Source organism: Mercurialis annua, linkage group LG7 (assembly GCF_937616625.2).
Source record: "Mercurialis annua linkage group LG7, ddMerAnnu1.2, whole genome shotgun sequence".
NCBI classification, from domain to species: domain Eukaryota; kingdom Viridiplantae; phylum Streptophyta; class Magnoliopsida; order Malpighiales; family Euphorbiaceae; genus Mercurialis; species Mercurialis annua.
Genome location: NC_065576.1, coordinates 15,552,061 through 15,569,749, shown reverse-complemented (window position 1 = coordinate 15,569,749; position 17,689 = coordinate 15,552,061). Strand labels below are relative to the sequence as shown.

The following is a 17,689-nucleotide window of genomic DNA, read 5'->3' as shown; positions in this document are numbered from 1 at the left end:
TGTTTTCCTGAGCAAGTGCTCAGGTCGGCCATAAGCGATGGCTCATGGAAATTTTCCTGAACAAGTGCTCAGGTCGGCCATAAGCGATGGCTTATGGGAAATTTCCTGAGCAAGTGCTCAGGTCGGCCATAAGCGATGGCTTATGGGAACTAGCCTGAGCAGTGCTCAGCTCTTCCATAAGCAAGAGCTTATGAAATGTTCTGAGCAAGTGCTCAGCTCGGATTTGTTTTATGCAATAGCTTATGCTAAGCTCAGATTTTTTTAAGCAATAGCTTATGGTCTGCTCGTATTTTTTTAAGTAATAGCTTATGCTCTCGGATTTTTTTAAACAATAGCTTATGGTCTCCTCGGATTTTTTAAGCAATAGCTTATGCTCTGCTCGGATTTTTTAAGCAATAGCTTATGCTCTGCTCGGATGTTTTAAGCAATAGATTATGCTCAGCTCGAATATTTTTTAAGCAATAGCTTATGCTCTGTTCGGATATTTTTTAAGCAATAGCTTATGCTCTGCTCGGATTTTTTTTAAGCAATAGCTTATGGTCTGCTCGGATTTTTTAAGCAATAGCTTATGCTCAGCTCAGATTTTTTTAAAGTAATAGCTTATGCTCTGCTCGGATTTTTTTTAAGCAATAGCTTATGGTCTGCTCGGATTTTTTAAGCAATAGCTTATGCTCTGCTCGAATTTTTTTTAGTAATAGCTTATGCTCAGCTCAGATTTTTTAAGTAATAGCTTATGCTCAATTCGGATTTTTTTTAAGCAATAGCTTATGGTCTGCTCAAATTTTTTTTCTGAAAAATAGTTAGACTAGATGCATAAAGGTCATGGTTTATCTCGGCCAAATATGAGAGACATTATCCAGACTCAGCAAAGCATGAACGGCTATGGCCTATTTTTGATTTTTGGAAGGCCTTTGCCAAACTACTTCTTCTATCTTCGTCCAACAATTGCCTTCAAGGATGACATAATGAATAGAGATGGTGTTTCCCACAGACAGCGCCAGTGATACTTGTGAAATTATCAACGACTTCGAGTGACCAGATTTAAGCTCCATTCTTGAGTTCAAGTGACGTAGGTCCGCATGAGATTAAGAACAAACAAGTTAGAAGAACGCCGGAGAGGGTCTCCAGACGTTCACTCTGACGAGCAAGTCAGTATTTGTCTTTGAAAGAGTATATTAAAAGTATTATGTGAAAGAGGTGGAAAGCTTACCTTCCTATTTATGTGTTGTCTTGGCTTATATAGACACATGTTTTGTTGGTTTCTTTGTAAACTAGCAATGTGGGATAGAAATAGCATTTCTATGTATGCTTATATGGAGACTCATCTTGGTATTTATGCTTATCTAGGCTAGGTAATCAGTGTTGCCCTTTAGTAAAATTGGTCTCTTAGGTGATTTGCGGTAATACCATCTATATTGTTATCACGAACTAAAGTTTTTCTTACTTTGCATAGGAGAGGTCGATGTATCACTTTGAAAGGTTGTGAAATATCATTCGAAGATGATTGAAAATGAAATAGAGGTGCAACTGATGGATGCATTTTCTAATCCTGTCTTATCTCAACAGTCGCTTCTAAACGTGGAGGTTGCTTCAGTCAACATGTCCGATTTTTCAGTCGGGAAGTGTGTGGATAAGAAGAATGGGTCATATACATGCCAGTGTCTAGCCAAGGATGCTGGCACCTATGAAATGTGTGTTTCATTTGATGGAAAGCGTTTCACGCCCTGCCCCTTTGGCGTCAATGTGTACAGTGGTAAGTATTGCAAGTTCTCAAAAGTAAGATCCAATAATCTTATTATCTACAATATCCTCACTTCTTCTATGTAGAACGATCTAGTTTTTGTTTATAATATATGATGTTTTCATCTGTCAACTTTGTTAAAATGGCATTACAACCGACTCCATGTGAAACAGACATAAACATGCACCATTTACTCTCTATGCTGAAGAAAAAATGATAACTATAAGTTTTTAGTACCTGAGCTTTACTTTAGCACTAGTAACTTTACAGCTAAGGTTATGCTTATATTGCAAATATATTCGTTGGAAATGTATGGTTTTAAAATCCGCTTACTGTTTCATATTTCTACTCGCCAGCCAGTTCGTGGTTCACTTTTACAATATGGACATCTGTTTCAGTATACTTCCTATCAAGATTATTTTGGCAATGATTCTTTTTTGTATACAATGGCGGATGTGTGTTAGAAAATAATTAAGTGTTAGTGTGCTTAGGGTAACACAAATATACATATTAATTAAGGTGTTAAAACATAATTATATAACTTGACACATCATTGATTAAGTGTTAAGTATATAATGTATTATTGACACATTATGATCAAGGTGTCAAATATACAATGTATATTCGACACATAATGTATATAGGTGTCATATAATTAACCCATATCTTGACACATAATTATGGTCCAATTAAATTAATAAAAATTAATATTATGTGGATTAATCTCATCCGTTGATTTGGTTATGTGATGGACGTACCGGATTGAATTAAAATGTCTATAAATAAAATGGAAATTGGTCCTCTCTCTACCACACAAAAACACATCTCTAACTCTATCTAAAGAGTGTGATTACGAAATTAAAGGGTTAAGGGAGAGAAATCAATTTCTCGTTAATGGCTTCAAGCGGAATTTCTCTTGAAAATTCAAGTAAGTTTTCTATCAATATTTATTTACAGTATTATGAAATTATTTAGTTTTAAAGATCCTTAGGGTTTACGTTAATGATGTCTTGTTAATGCAAAATATAGCAAGTCATATTATGCGGTTAATTGCATATAGTTAAAATTCTGTCTAAGGAGGTTGGTACTTAAGTGGTCCGCTCGTAACCCTCCAATCTTTCCTGTGGATTTTTTTACTGTAATTATATTTGGCATAATACGTGACTCGTATAATTGTTTGCATTATCTAACAAGTGGTATCAAAGCTTATGGTTGAAAAAACTAAATAATTTCTATACATAATAGATTTACGTATAATTGATAGGTTCATGAATTTATGGTTGAATTTACATATAAAACATAAAGTTCATTATAGTTAATTTAATTTAATTATTAGTTTATGACGAGTATAATGAAATTAAAACCTACATGCGTTTTATATATATAAATAAATGTATTAATTGTTATAGTTTAAAATTACCAAAGTAACTTAAACTAGAATGAATTTACGTATATAGCTTAAAGTTACCAAAGTAACTTAAACTAGAATGAATTTTACGTATATAGTTTAAAGTTAACAAATTAACTTAAAGTATAGAATGAATTTTACGTATATAGTTTAGAGTTATTAAAGTAGTAACTTAAACTAGAATGAACTTTACATGTGTAGTCTAAAGTTATGAAAGTAACTTAAACTATAATGTATTTTAATGATGAAAATACCATAATAATGTATAATATTTAGCAATTGATAAAACTTAAGAATTTATCCGAAGATAAATTATTATTTTATGATTGTTGAACAATATTGAAATATATTATTACTTTGGTTGAATATATGTTTATAAATATGGTATTTAAAGTATGTTGTAGTGTCTATCCAAAGGAGACCTATTTTATAGTTGTATGGAATTTATAATATATTGTAGTATCTACCCAAAGAAGAACTACTTAATGAATTTTTCTGAATTTATATTAATTGTGAGCTTTACGAGAAATTCAATTGTTGCAATTCATTTACATGCATTATTTGTTACTGTTTTAATAGTACAAATTTCTCTGAATGACATGAGCAAGTTGTTTCCACTTAAATTCCATGGATCTCAACTTAGCGTTATTAGAAGTTAAACCCGCTACTATTACTGATTTATGTAGTAAGGTTAAGAAGTTATACATTAAGACATGAAAACACAGTAACCGATCATGCGTAAAGTTCTTATAAAGTTCTTATGAATGATAATTGTCAACAATGTAAAGTCTAATATTCCATAAATAGAAAATAAGAAATAATTTTCTAATAGTAGTGGAAGAACTTTTTCGTTCTACTGATAAGTCTCTCGCTGGTACATTAATGACAAAGCTCACGACCATAAAGTATGATGGGTCAAAGAGCATGCAAGATTATATCATCGAGATGACTAATATTGCAGTAAGACTAAAGTCCTTGGAATTGGCTGTGGAAGATTCCTTTTTAGTGCAATTTATGTTGAACTCACTTCCTCCTGAATATGGACTATTTCAAATTAATTATAACACTAGAAAAGATAAGTGGGATATTAATGAATTGGCCGGAAGACTTGTTCAAGAGGAATCGAGATTAAAAAAAAAACTCAAAAGAATCACATGGTCAATCTTGTTGGTCAAGGAGCTGAAAAAGAATGAAAGTCAAAGCCAAAATTTTTAAGAAAACCAAAAGGCCAACTAATGTTTATCAGGCCGAAGAAAAGGAACGTAAGATTGATAGATGTCATTTATGTAAGAAATAAAATAGGACACTATCAGTAAGATTGTTTAAAAACGCAAAGGGTGATTCGAAAAGAAAGGTATCTTTCATTATGCTTCTCCAATTTTTGAATCAAACTTAAATGAAGTTCTTAATAATACTCGTTGGCTTGATTCTGGTGCTACTACTTATGTGGCTAATATGATGTAAGGATTTATTATGATCCAAACTACAAACTCAATTAGTGACTTTCTATTTATAAAAAATTGCATAAAAGGCATCGATTGAAGAAATTGGGACTCATTGTCTAATCTTGAATAATGACTATTAATTAGACTTATCCGAGACCAATTATGTACATTCAATCAGTGGAAACCTAATTTTGTTTCTACATTAGACGTTTGTAGTTTTAATGGCAAATTTCGATCTAATAATTTTAGTTTGTTGAAGAATTTTTGATTTATTAAATTCTAATTTTCTTATTAATGATCTATACAAACTAAAATTGTATTGTTGCTGAATCCTTGCTCATTATAAATAGCAGTATTGGACTTACAAGTAGCATAATGAATGAAAAATGCTTATTTGTGGCATAAACGTTTGGATCATATATTCAAATTTGAATTTTATTGATCTTGAAATATGTGTGGGTTGCATTAAAGCTAAGAAAACCAAATATTTCAATAAAAGAGCCACAAGAAGCACTCAGCTTCTTAAAATTACAGACACACTAATATTTGTGGACCTTTTGACACTCCGACTATTGATGAAATATATTTTATCACTTTTATTGATGATTTTTCACATTATGGTTAAATCTATTTGCTTCATGAAAAATCTTAATCAGTAATGCTCTTTAGGCATACATAAAGAAAGATTGAGAGACAATTAGTAAAAAGGTGAAAAATATAAGATATAAAAGAAGTGGTGAATATTATAGAAAATAAAATGAGTCTGGAAAGTGTCTTGGTCCATTTTCAAAATTCCTCGAAAGTTATTGCATATGTGCATAATACACTATGTTAGGCACACCTCAACAAAATGGTGTTGCAGAAAGGCAATAATCAGATTTTAAGTGGATATGGTTAGGAGTATGATGAGTAACTCCTCTTTACCCAAATTATTGTGGATGTATGCACTTAAAACCGCAACATATTTATTAAATAGAATTTTTAGTAAGGCAGTTCAAAATACTTCTTTTGAATTGTGGACTGAAAGGAAACCTAGTTTGCGGCACCTGCATGTTTGGGGTTGTCCAGCGGAAGTAAGAATTTATAATCCACATGAAAGAAAGTTAAATTCTCGAATTGTTAGAGGTTGATTTATTGGTTATCTAGAGAAATCTAAAGGGTACATATTTTACTATTTAAAATATAATATGAGAATTATTGAAACCGAAAATGAATTTTTTTTTAGAATGGTGATGTTAGTGGGAGTAATGAAAAACAAAGTATGGAGATAAAGGAAATTAAGGTAAATGTTTCATTACATATGAATATTCCTTGATCCATTACTTTGTTGAATGTTGTTCCTAAATGTCAAAAGATATGATAATAACATTGAACAACATTCTCGGATGAAGAACCATCCCATCAAACAACTAACTCACATATGATTAATGTAAATGAACCACAAGACATAGCAGTAAGAAGATCTCAAAGGGAAATGAGATCAGCTATTTCAAATGATTACGTGGTATATTTGCAAGAGTCAGATGTGGAAATTAATGATGATCCGGTTTCATACTCACAAGCCATTAATAGTGTTAAATATGATTAATGAATCAAGGTTATGAAAGATGGGTTGAAATCTATGAAACAAAATATTGTTTGGGATCTTTTAAAATTGCCACCTAATTATAAAAGAGTTGGATATAAATGTGTTTTTAAGACAAAGCACGACTCAAAGGCAATAATAAAAGATATAAAGTCAAACTTGTTGCTAAAGATTATACTAAAAAATTAGCATTGATTATAAAGAGAATTATCTTCCGTCACAAAGAAAGATTATTCCACTAGTAGCTCCTTATTACTTGGAGTTACACCATGAATGTGAAAATAATCTTTATAAATGGACATTTGGAGGAGGAAGTTTACATTGATTAACCCAAAGGTTTTTCCATGGAATGTGAAATTCAAAAAGTGTGTGGAATGAATCAAATCAATCAAAAAGATTAAAAAACGATATATAATCTTAAATAAGTTTCATAATAATGGTATATTAAGTTTATTACCATTAGTACATCTTTTGATTTTAAAGAAAATGATCTTAATTGATGCATATATCAAAAGATTAGTGGGAGTAAGTTTATATTTTTGATTTTGTATGTTAATAATATTATGCTTATTGATAATGATTTGGGTATATTGTCTAAAAGTAAAGAATTACATGCTCACATATTAGAGATCCAATAAACTAAAGCTGATTGGATATTAAGATTCATATTTTGCTGGATGCATTGATAGTAGAAAGTCCACATTTGGTTATGTGTTTCTATTAACAGAAACTTCAGTATCGTGGAAAATTGTAAAACAAACTATCGTTGCTTCATCCATTATGAAACCAAAATTTATAGCATGTTTTGAAGTTACAAATCATGCATTATGGATGTGGAACTTTATTTCAGGACTTGGGGTTGTCGACGCCATTTACCAAGCCGCTGAAAATTATTTATTCCACAATAATGTTCTTCTCTAAAAATGACAAATATATGAAAGGTACCAATCATATGGAATTAAGGTATTTTGTTGTTATAGAGAAGATTCATATATCCTAAGGATAAATTTTGGTTGTAATAATAATGATGATGATGATTGATTATGTCATAACACTCTGAGCTCTATTATGTGTTTCTGATATACATTTACGATTTCCTGTTTCTTATGTTAGTATGCACTTATGATTTAAACGATAAATAGGAAAGTCATTAATTGACATTATCGTGGACCATTATGACATTTTGAATGTATTTACGCATCGATATGATATGACAAATTATAAGTGTTGTAGTATATGGAAGGAAGTGTTCGACTAAATAGGACATAACCGCCATAACTCACACTAAACGATTTTCATATTATATATTATGATGAAATCATAAAGAGATTAATCATTATGAATATGATATTATTAATTTTAATCGGATCAAGTGGGAGAATGTTAGAAAATAATTAAGTGTTAGTGTGCTGAGGTTAACACAAATATACATATTAATTAAGGTGTTAAAACATCATTATATAACTTGACACATCATTGATTAAGTGTCAAGTATATAATGTATTATTGACACATTATGATCAAGGTGTCAAATATACAATGTATATTTGACACATAATGTATATAGGTGTCATATAATTAACCCACATCTTGACATATAATTATGGTCCAATTAAATTAATAAAAATTAATATTATATGGATTAATCTCATCCGTTGATTTGGTTATGTGATGGACGTACCAGATTGAATTAAAATGTCTATAATTGGAATGGAAATTGGTCCTCTCTCTACCATACAAAAACACATCTCTAACTCCATCTAAAGAGTGTGATTAATAAATTAAAGGGTTAAGAGAGAGAAATCAATTTCTCGTTAATGGCTTCAAGCAGAATTTCTCTTGGAAATTCAAGTGATTTCTCTATCAATATTTATTTACAGTATTATGAAATTATTTAGTTTTAAAGATCCTTAGGGTTTACGTTAATGATGTCTTGTTAATGCAAAATATAGCAAGTCATATTATGCGGTTAATTACATATAGTTAAAATTCTGTCTAAGGAGGTTGTTACTTAAGTGGTCCGCTCGTAACCCTCCAATGTTTCCTGGGGATTTATCTACTGTAATTATATTTGGCATAATACGTGACTCGTATAATTGTTTGCATTATCTAACAATGTGAGCATCAATCTTGCTTCTGCTATTGTGAACATTTCAATCCTCAATATTCCACCCAGTTCATTTTATTTCCAAGTTTATTGCAAGCAACCGAGGACATGATTAGTCCCAGGAATGGGCACATTACTGTTATGCAGTTTCATGTATATGCTCAATGCTTTTGGACGCCACATGCTCTTCTTTTATCATGATTGTTGCTCATTGCAGTGGTTTGTCAGGGTTTAAGGTAAAATATTCTGAACCAATTGAGAAAATTGCAGTCACTTCAGAGCAGATTCAGGGACCCTGTTCTTGTCTCCTAAGCTGGTTCAGTTTTGGCACTCAATTTGGGAAGATTTTCTGTCTAAAAGAGGATGGTTATGCAAAGAGTTTAATCTTACTGGGTTCTGTAGAAGTAATTAGCCTAGCCATTCAGTCGATTCAATATATAGGGTACTATCTACTTATCATTTTTCTAAAATTATTTCTTCAGTTTACCTATCAATGACCCTCCATTTATTAATGTCCCTAAATTTATCATTTTGAATGGAGACGGAGATAAAGCATGATCTTTGACAATTCTAAAGATAAGTTTGAGTTTTGCGTTGGAGATCCAGATATTTTCAACTTTCATGGTAAGATTTATTGCCATTTACTTTTATCAGCATGAAATTTCTTCGGGTGTTTATTGTGTACTTCTGGCCCTATTTCAGGTGAAGAGTCTCATTTTATAGTCACATTTTCTGTGGAAGTTGATGATGGATTTTTAGTAACCAGTCTATCAGCTGAGCTCATAAATATAACTGAACTAAAGCTAATGAATAGCTACCAATGGTAATCACTTCAGGCGTATGTTTCTATAGCTAAACATTTTACGATGAAAGCTAGTGGCATTAGATTCCGTGGAACCATTAATGATTGCAATCTTGTAATGCAACAACTATCATATCATGTGAGTGAGCTCATCTACTAGAAAGTCTTAGAAGAAAATATGAATTACATTAAGCAAGCAATTTTTATATATAATTGATTTTTATTCTATTATGTTTGTTTTTGGAGCACAGGGCGAAGAAAATGGGGGTGTTTTAACAGTGAAAGCAAATGATTTGGGTCATTATGGTTGTTATTTAGATTGTAGCGAAAAGGTTTCAATACCATTGTAGTCTGAGGCTACTATAAATCTTATATATATGGAGACCCCAATGAGTTCATTGACAGCTCAAAGTAAGTTGCACTTTACTAATCTTGTTTCTTCGGCATATGAGATTTTCCCGATATGCCATTTTCTGTAGCTTCTCTTCCGCTTATGTTTAGAAATTTGCTTTATCAATTGCTGAAATGGATCTTTGCTGCATTCTTAATAGTTAATCTGTCACAAATGACAGATTAACGATTTGTCTGATATATTAGAGATACAGATTTCTCAGTGGACATACCAGAAGACAGATTCAAAAAGGGAGGTTTTGCATAGATGTAACGATGAACATGACTATTGGAATCACTATATTGAGTAGCATTTTGTAGATGATGTTCATTGGTTTAGTTTTGTCGTATATGTCGATGTACAATCTGCTTAAGATTAACATTTGGCGCCTGTTAAGTATCCGTTTCGGGGTGGTCTAAATAAACATGGGTGGCTGAATGTGGCATGAAGTTCACCAAAATATGAAGCTATTTCTTAAATTGAAAAAATAAATGAAATTCAATGAAATGTTCAATAAGTTTGTACTTTACTTCATTCATTGGTCATATATGCTATAAATTTGTACTTTACTTCATTGTTTGGTTACACATATACTATGATTAAAAAAAAACAAGTTAAACTTGTTCAACTAAGTCAGTCCTAATCCTAAATAATGTTTTCTCATTATTTGTATGAATCAGATGAGTTCATGCTTTGTAGTTGTTTCAGTAATTTCCAGATGAACAAGCTAAGACTTACCAGGGTGATTCTCTTAATTAGGATATATGAACCAGAACATGATAAATATCAAAGATGGGAGACAAAAGTCCTAGTTGAACACTAAGAATTTGAATATCTGAAACCTGATTCCAGAAAACTTTCCGAGAAGTAGGAAAGCAGGCAAGGGATCTTTCTGTCAATGAATTCAGAGTTCCAATTGTTAGAACTAATGAGATTGTTGTTGAAAACTTAGTTTATGTTTAGTTACTTTCTAATGTAATAGTGTTTGGAAGGAAACTAATATTTTGTGTAATGATGGCTTATCTCAGAAGTTTGAATTTAAGATTAGAGCCAAAATGTAATCTTCCCTTGTAAGAAACAAGTTATTATATTTTGAATATAAAAAATATAGAAGCTGTGAGAATACTCTAGAGAACTCCAGCTTTAAGAAGAATCTTCTCTGTTTACTTTCAAGCTCTACTCTAATTTCTACAGTGGTATTAGAGCTTATTTCCTACTGGTTGTAAGTTTTAGAAAGAGTTTCTTTGAGAGTAAAACACGTGAGCGAGAGAAACACTTAGGGTTTGAGAGATTGAGAGAGTTGTGGGCAAAGATGGCCTCTACAAGTTCATCAACTCTTGAAGTTCCAATCTTTACGAGAGTTCACTATCATCTATGTTCTGTAAAAATGAAAACTTATCTCAAATCACAAGGGCTTTGGAGAGTGGTTAAGACAGATGAAGAACCCCCATCTGTTAGAGGAAATCCAACCATTGCTCAAATTAGAGCTCATGAAGATGAGTTGCTCAAGAAAGATAAAGCTTTGACTTGTATGCACTCGGGTTTAGCAGATCATGTTTTCACTGGAATCATGGATTTAGAATCACCAAAAGTTGTCTGGGACAAGCTTAAAGAAACATATGAAGGCACAGATCGAGTCAAGGGGATCAAGCTTTTGACTCTTAAGAGAGAGTTTGAACTCCTCAAGATGAAATATGATGAGCATATTAAGGATTATTTGGCAAGAATCATGGATTTAGTCAACCAAATTAGACTTTATGGTGAGACTTTATCTAATCAGAAGGCTGTAGAGAAGATTATGATTAGTGTTCCACAAAAATTTATGGCCAAAATTTCTGCTATTGAGGAGTCTTGTGATCTGGAAAAGATGACTATTGCGGAGCTTACGAGCAAGCTACAAGCTCAAGAACAAAGATCCTCTCTTAGATCTAAAGAATGTACAGAAGGTGAATTTTATGTTTTTGACAAAGGAAAGAAGCAGTACATCAAGAAAAGAAAAGGGAAAGGCAACAAGAACAAAGATCCAGATGACTCAAGTTTAACATATCAAGGGAAGTTTCCTCCTTGCTCACATTGCAAAAGAAAGAACCATGCTGTTGGTTCAAGGACAAAGAAAAGCCAAATTTCAAATGCAATTTTTGTAAGAAATTTGGTCACACAGAGAAGTTTTGCAGAGCCAAAAAGGGTCAGCAACCTCAACAACAATTTCAACAGCATGCCAATATTATTGAGTAGGAGCAGCAGCAAGGGGAGCATTTATTTGTGGTTTCTCAAGTAATGAAGGCATCTCAGAATTTTACTAGGCTCATTGATATTGGATGTACAAGTCACATGACAGCAGATGCAACAATTTTCACTAGCCTTGATCAGTCTATCAAGACAAGGGCGAAGTTAGGAAATGGCTCAATTGTACAGGCAAAAGGAAGAGGCTCAATTTCAATCAACACTAAGCAAGGTACCAAGATTATTTCAGATGTTCTTTACATTCCACAACTTGATCAAAACCTATTAAGTGTGCCTCAAATGATTAAAAACGGCTATTGTGTTTATTTTAAAAATTCATACTTCTTAAGTTGGAAAAGTGAAAATGCATGATAATGGCTTTTATTTGAAACTCGATGCTATTAGTTCATGCGCATTTAGTGCAAAAGCAGATGATAGCATGAAATGACATAGACGGTTGGGTCATTATAATTTCAGAACTTTGAAGCAAATGCATGAAAAAGAGTTAGTTTCACATCTGCCTTAAATTACAGCATATGGGACTGAATGTGAAGGTTGTAAACTTGGGAAATCCCATAGAACATGTTTTCAACAAGGTGGAGTCATTAGAGCTACTCAAAAGCTTGAGTTGGTCCACTCGGATATTTGTGGCCCAATGCAGACACCCTTTATTGGTGGCAGTACATATTTTCCTCTTTTCATTGATGACTTCACAAGAATGACATGGGTTTATTTCATGAAAACCAAGTCATCAGTATTTTCAATATTTAAGAATTTTAAGAAGCTTGTGGAAACTCAAAGTGGTTGTGTGTTGAAGGTGTTAAGAACTGACAACGGGGGAGAATACACGTCCTTGGAATTCAAGTCCTTTTGTCAACAAGAAGGAGTATTGCATCAGCTTACAGTTCCTTATTCTCCTCAACAAAATGGGGTTTCGGAAAGAAAGAACAAAACAGTGACAAATATGGCAAGGTGTATGTTATTTGAGAAGAAAATGCCAAGATTGTTTTAGGCCGAAGCTGTAGCTACTTCAGTTTATTTGCTGAACAGAATAGCTACAAGGGCAGTTGAGGATAGAAGTCCTTATGAAGTTTGGACAGGTCTCAAGCCTTCGGTTAATCATCTTAGAGTTTTTGGCTCAATTTGCTAATTCCATATTCCTTCAGTTAAAAGAACAAAGTTAGATGAGAGAGCAGCAAAGGGAATATTTATTGGTTATTCAAATGAGTCAAAAGGGTACAAAATATATGATCTTAAAAGCAAAAAAGTTGAGTTCGGTAGGGATGTCAACTTTGATGAGAACTCATTTTGGAATTGGGAGACACATGAAATTAAAAAACATGAGTTTCCTTCCTTATCCATTTCAGATGCCAGCCCTCAAGATGAAGATGAGGATGAATTATTTGACGTGCAAAGCACTACCGATTCTGCAGTCATAAGAAGCAGACCTTTAGTGGAAGTGTATAAAAGATGCAACTTTGTCTTTGCCGAACCAAGCAATTTTGCTGAAGCTTCTAAGAATCCAGACTGGATTGCAGCAATGAAAGATGAAATTGAGATGATTGAGAAAAACCAAACCTGACAGCTTGTTGATTTGGCCCAAAATAAGCATGCTATTGGTGTTAAGTGGGTTTATCGGACCAAATTTAATCTGGATGGCTCAATACACAAGAACAAGGCTAGATTGGTTGTGAAAGGGTATTCTCAAGTTGCTGGTATTGATTACGGAGACACATTTGCTCCCGTGGCAAGATATGATACAATCAAGTTAATATTGTCAATTGCTACCCAAAAGAGTTGGAAAGTGTTCCATTTATATGTAAAGTCTGAATTCTTGAATGGTGAAATTTAGGAGGAAATTTATGTATGTCAGCCTAAAGGTTTTCAGGTACATTATATGGAGGACAAAGTATATAGGCTCAAAAAAGCATTGTATGGCCTTAAGCAGGCTCCAAGGGCCTGGTATCAGAAAATAGATGCGCACCTAATCCAACAAGGATTTAGGAGGAGCGAAAATGAGCTTACCTTATACTTAAAGCATGAAGATAATGATTTAAAGTTGTTATTGTCTTTATATGTCGACGACCTCCTTGTTACCGGCAATGACAAAAAGGCTGTGGCTGATTTTAAGAAGTAGATGAAGAATGTCTTTGAGATGTCAGATTTGGGTTTAATGAATTACTTTCTTGGTATAGAAATTTATCAATGCTCATCTGGGATATTTATCCCACAAAGGAAGTATGCACTTGATGTTTTGAAGAAATTTAAGCTTGAAGCTTGTAAGGAAGTTGCAGCTCCTCTAGCTCAAAATGAGAAGCTGTCGAAGAGTGATGGAGAAAAGCTTGAAGATCCAACTATTTACAGAAGTATAGTTGGGAGTTTGCTTTATCTAACAACAACAAGACCAGACTTGATGTATCCAGCTAGTCTCCTTTCAAGGTTCATGAGTTCACCTAGCAATATTCATCTAGGAGTTGCTAAGAGAGTGCTGAAATTTCTTAAGGGCACTTCAAGTGACGGAATTTGGTATTCAAGTTCTAAAGAAATTGAGCTGGAAGGATACGCCGATGGTGATTGGGCAAGAAGTGTTGATGATATGAAGAGCACTTCAGGCTATATTTTTACACTTGGTACAAGTGCAATATGTTGGAATTTGAAGAAGCAAGAGGTTGTAGCTCAATCAACATCTAAGCGGAATATGTTTTGATTGCAGAGACATCAAATCAATCTATATGGCTAAGGAAATTGTTAGCAGATCTTGGTGTTGAGTTGAAGAAGGTAACTACAATTTTCTGCGACAATAAATCTGCAATTTCCATAGCATAAAACCCAGTACATCATGAAAGAACCAAGTATATCAATGTGAAGTTCCATTCTATCAGAGATGCTGAAAAGAATTTGCAGATCAAGGTTAAGCACTGTTCTTCAGAGTTACAACTTGCTGATCTGTTAACCAAGTCCTTATCAAGGCCCAAAATCGATATTTTGAGGAATCAACTTGGATTGTCCAACATCAATCTCAAGGAGGAGTGTTAGAACTAATGAGATTGTTGTTGGAAACTTAGTTTATGTTTAGTTACTTCCTAATATAATAGTGTTTGGAGGGAAACTAATACTTTGTGTAATGATGGCTTATGTCAAAATTTTGAATTTAAGATTAGAGCCAAAATGTAATATTCCCTTGTAAGAAACAAGTTATTATATTTTGAATATAAGAAATATAGAAGCTGTGAGAATACTCTAGATAACTCCAGCTTTAAGAAAAATCTTCTCTGTTTACTTTCAAGCTCTAATCTAATTTCTACACCAATAAGCATGGCCCTTGGTAAGTTACCTCCTTCTTAGGAGAAAAAAAAGTGCAGTTGGGAGGCAAGAAAATAGCAGGAACTGGCTGCACCTACTCTTCTACTTTAATATGAAATTGATTAACATCTTATTCTTATTCAAGTAATACAATCCAGCTCTATATCCACCAAATCTTTGAAAGCAACACGCTCCATTAAAGCTACCAAAATAGCAATTTCAGGGTTTCAAGAAAAATAAAGTTGTAGAAAAGATGTTGGTCTCTCCGTTGAACTAAGGACAGACTCAGAAAAAGTGATCAAGGAGAAAGCTATAAAGGATAGAGATTGTTGTTATGACAAAGAAAAGGAAACGCGGGTTGCTTATGAGAAATGCAACTTCCCCTCAGATTAATGCAGTCAAAGCTAAGGCAAGTCAACAAGAAAAATTCTCAAACTTGGCATTTCAGGTTTCAATAGGAGAATGTAGCTATAACAACTGCAAATGTAACTGAAACTGGAGAAATGCAATGTCACATATATAAGTCACCCGAAGAAGAAGTGCAGTTGCTATTGAGCAATATTCCATAGAGAAGATAGCAACGAACAAGAGAAAGCATCACCTAAAATGATATTCAAAGAGCAGGACATAGAAACTGAAGCCACAATCGAGAGTTTAGAAGAGAATTTTCTGAAGGTCGCAACAACAAATGCCGACTCATCTAGAAAATCTTCTGCTGTGGATTTATCAGAAGACCGATTCAAAGAGCTGCAAGTTCAGGCTAATGAGATGCTATGTGGCGAGCATTGGGAGGCAATAAATTAGCAGCGATTGATTGTTCGTATATTACAAAATTCATGCACTTAGTTCCTCCATTAATAACCTTTTTTATTTAAACAATATTCACTATCCGCAGTTTCATACTTAATAGAATGCATTTCCTTGTCTATTTTGCCTTGATAAATTTTACAAGTTCCAAATTCACGGCCTACACTATTAAAGGGAGAGATGAAATGTGTAATCAAACGTAAGAATGACATGAATAAGAAAGGCTTAATACATAGTTTGACCCCTGTACTTGTACCCTTTTACCCATCTAACCCCTAAATTTAACGTCTCACCTATCGAACCTCTAAAGTTGTTAAATAATCCGATTTAACCCCTGAACTTGATAAATATGTAAGTATTGAACCCTTCGTGTCCACCTGTCACTTGAAACGTTCTAGAAGAAATTGTGTACGGAGGGGTTAAATGTTTACGTATTTATCAAGTTCGGGGGTCAAATCGGATTATTTAACAAGTTCAGGGGTTCGATAGGTGAGATATTAAGTTTGGAGGTTAGATGGGTAAAAGGGTACAAGTTCAGGGGTCAAACTATGTATTCAGCCAATAAGAAATTTAAATATCAATTGACAACATACAGTAGTTCAACTATTATGTGTACCAAATAACATCATGTTTTCACAAAAATGTGCCATATTGCTTATATTTGATCAAGATGCAAAATCCAAATTTAAGATGAAATTTGACCCTTTATATCTGTGATCATTCTGATTGTTGAGTAATATGGACTAGAATTATATATCATAAACTAGATGGTGTTTGCTCATTCTGGAAATAAAATTGAAAATTATTTGTATGAAACACATATTTCTTCATACAAGCATAAAATGATTTGGAGTAGACTAGACAGGGTGTTTGTAAATGGTGATTGGAATGATATTTTTCAGAATGCCTAGTTTGAAGCTAAGACTAGTGGTCTCTCTGATCATAGTCCAATTATCACTTATAATCATAATGATAATAGGAAAGAGAAGAGGAGAAGCTTCAGATACATCAATTTATGGACAAAGCATCCCAATTATGATGAAATTATTGAGGAGTGGAGAAAGGATTATCCTGGGTTTATAATGTTTCAAATTGTCCAGAAGTTAAAAGCTATAAATATCAAACTCAACAACTTCAACAATCAATGTTTTTCTGATATTTCATAGAGAGTGAAAGTTCAAAGAGATATGCTTGATCAAATCCAAAAAGATGTACAATTGAATCCTTTCAATTGTCATTTACTTGCTGAGGAAAGAGCCATGAATTACCACCTAAGATATTTGCTTTTGTGTGAGGAAAGTTTTCTCAAACAGAAGTCCAGGATTCAATGGCTTACTCTTGGTGATTCCAACACCAATTTTTTCCACAATTCAATTAAGCAGAAAAGAATTAAAAATAATGTTTCTATCTTAAAGCTTGAGATAGGAGAGAGTATTACTGATCAGGATGAGATTCACAAAGAAATGACCAGATTCTACAAACATCCCTTTAAAGATAATAATTAAATCAGAGCTCACATCAACATGGGAGAATTCAGGAAAGGTGCTTGTCTCAGTACTGATATTATTTCTGATTTAATCAAGCCTGTGACTGAAGAGGAAGTTAAAATGGTTGTTTTTTCTATTGGGAGTGACAAAGCTGCTGGCCCTGATAGCTTTTAGTAGCCATTTCTTCAAGCATTTCTGGGAAGTCATTAAAAAGGATATTGTCAAAGCCATGCATGAGGTTTTCCAGAATGGTAAAGTTCTAAAAACTATAAACTCTACTTCTATTGGTGTTATCCCTAAAAGCTCTAATGCTGAGACTTTAGTTGCGTTGAGACCCATTGCATGCTGTAATGTTTTGTATAAGATCATAATCAAATTGATTTCATCTAG

The 17,689-nt window shown here is 33.1% G+C and overlaps 2 protein-coding genes and 1 pseudogene across 2 annotated transcripts; all 3 read left to right on the top strand.

Annotated features, from left to right (window-relative positions):
* The first annotated feature begins 1,500 nt into the window (after window positions 1–1,500).
* On the top strand, window positions 1,501–9,941 carry LOC126656898 (protein GAMETE EXPRESSED 2-like; annotated as a pseudogene).
* Window positions 9,942–10,131: 190 nt separating this feature from the next.
* Window positions 10,132–13,839, top strand: LOC130014824 (uncharacterized). Its single transcript, XM_056103769.1, has 9 exons — window positions 10,132–10,221; window positions 10,332–10,441; window positions 10,674–11,664; window positions 11,715–11,934; window positions 12,236–12,669; window positions 12,715–12,802; window positions 12,869–13,182; window positions 13,288–13,449; window positions 13,555–13,839. The coding sequence occupies exons 1-9, from the start codon at window positions 10,132–10,134 to the stop codon at window positions 13,837–13,839; spliced, it is 2,694 nt and encodes an 897-aa protein (XP_055959744.1).
* A 1,772-nt stretch (window positions 13,840–15,611) lies between these two features.
* Window positions 15,612–17,317, top strand: LOC126656897 (uncharacterized). The gene is made up of 3 exons (XM_050351521.1): window positions 15,612–15,797; window positions 16,724–16,906; window positions 16,979–17,317. Exons 1-3 carry the CDS (start codon window positions 15,612–15,614, stop codon window positions 17,315–17,317), a joined length of 708 nt encoding a protein of 235 aa, XP_050207478.1.
* Window positions 17,318–17,689: the final 372 nt, after the last annotated feature.

Excerpts from the sequence above, each read along its gene's own strand:
- LOC130014824 (XM_056103769.1), top strand. The coding sequence starts at position 10,132 with ATGTTTTCTCATTATTTGTATGAATCAGATGAGTTCATGCTTTGTAGT. Across the intron at positions 10,222-10,331 it reads ACAAGCTAAGACTTACCAGG|AAAACTTTCCGAGAAGTAGG; the intron begins GTGATTCTCTTA and ends ACCTGATTCCAG. Across the intron at positions 11,665-11,714 it reads GTTTTGCAGAGCCAAAAAGG|GAGCAGCAGCAAGGGGAGCA; the intron begins GTCAGCAACCTC and ends ATTATTGAGTAG.
- LOC126656897 (XM_050351521.1), top strand. The coding sequence starts at position 15,612 with ATGATATTCAAAGAGCAGGACATAGAAACTGAAGCCACAATCGAGAGT. Across the intron at positions 15,798-16,723 it reads TATGTGGCGAGCATTGGGAG|TTTGAAGCTAAGACTAGTGG; the intron begins GCAATAAATTAG and ends CAGAATGCCTAG. Across the intron at positions 16,907-16,978 it reads GGTTTATAATGTTTCAAATT|AGAGTGAAAGTTCAAAGAGA; the intron begins GTCCAGAAGTTA and ends GATATTTCATAG.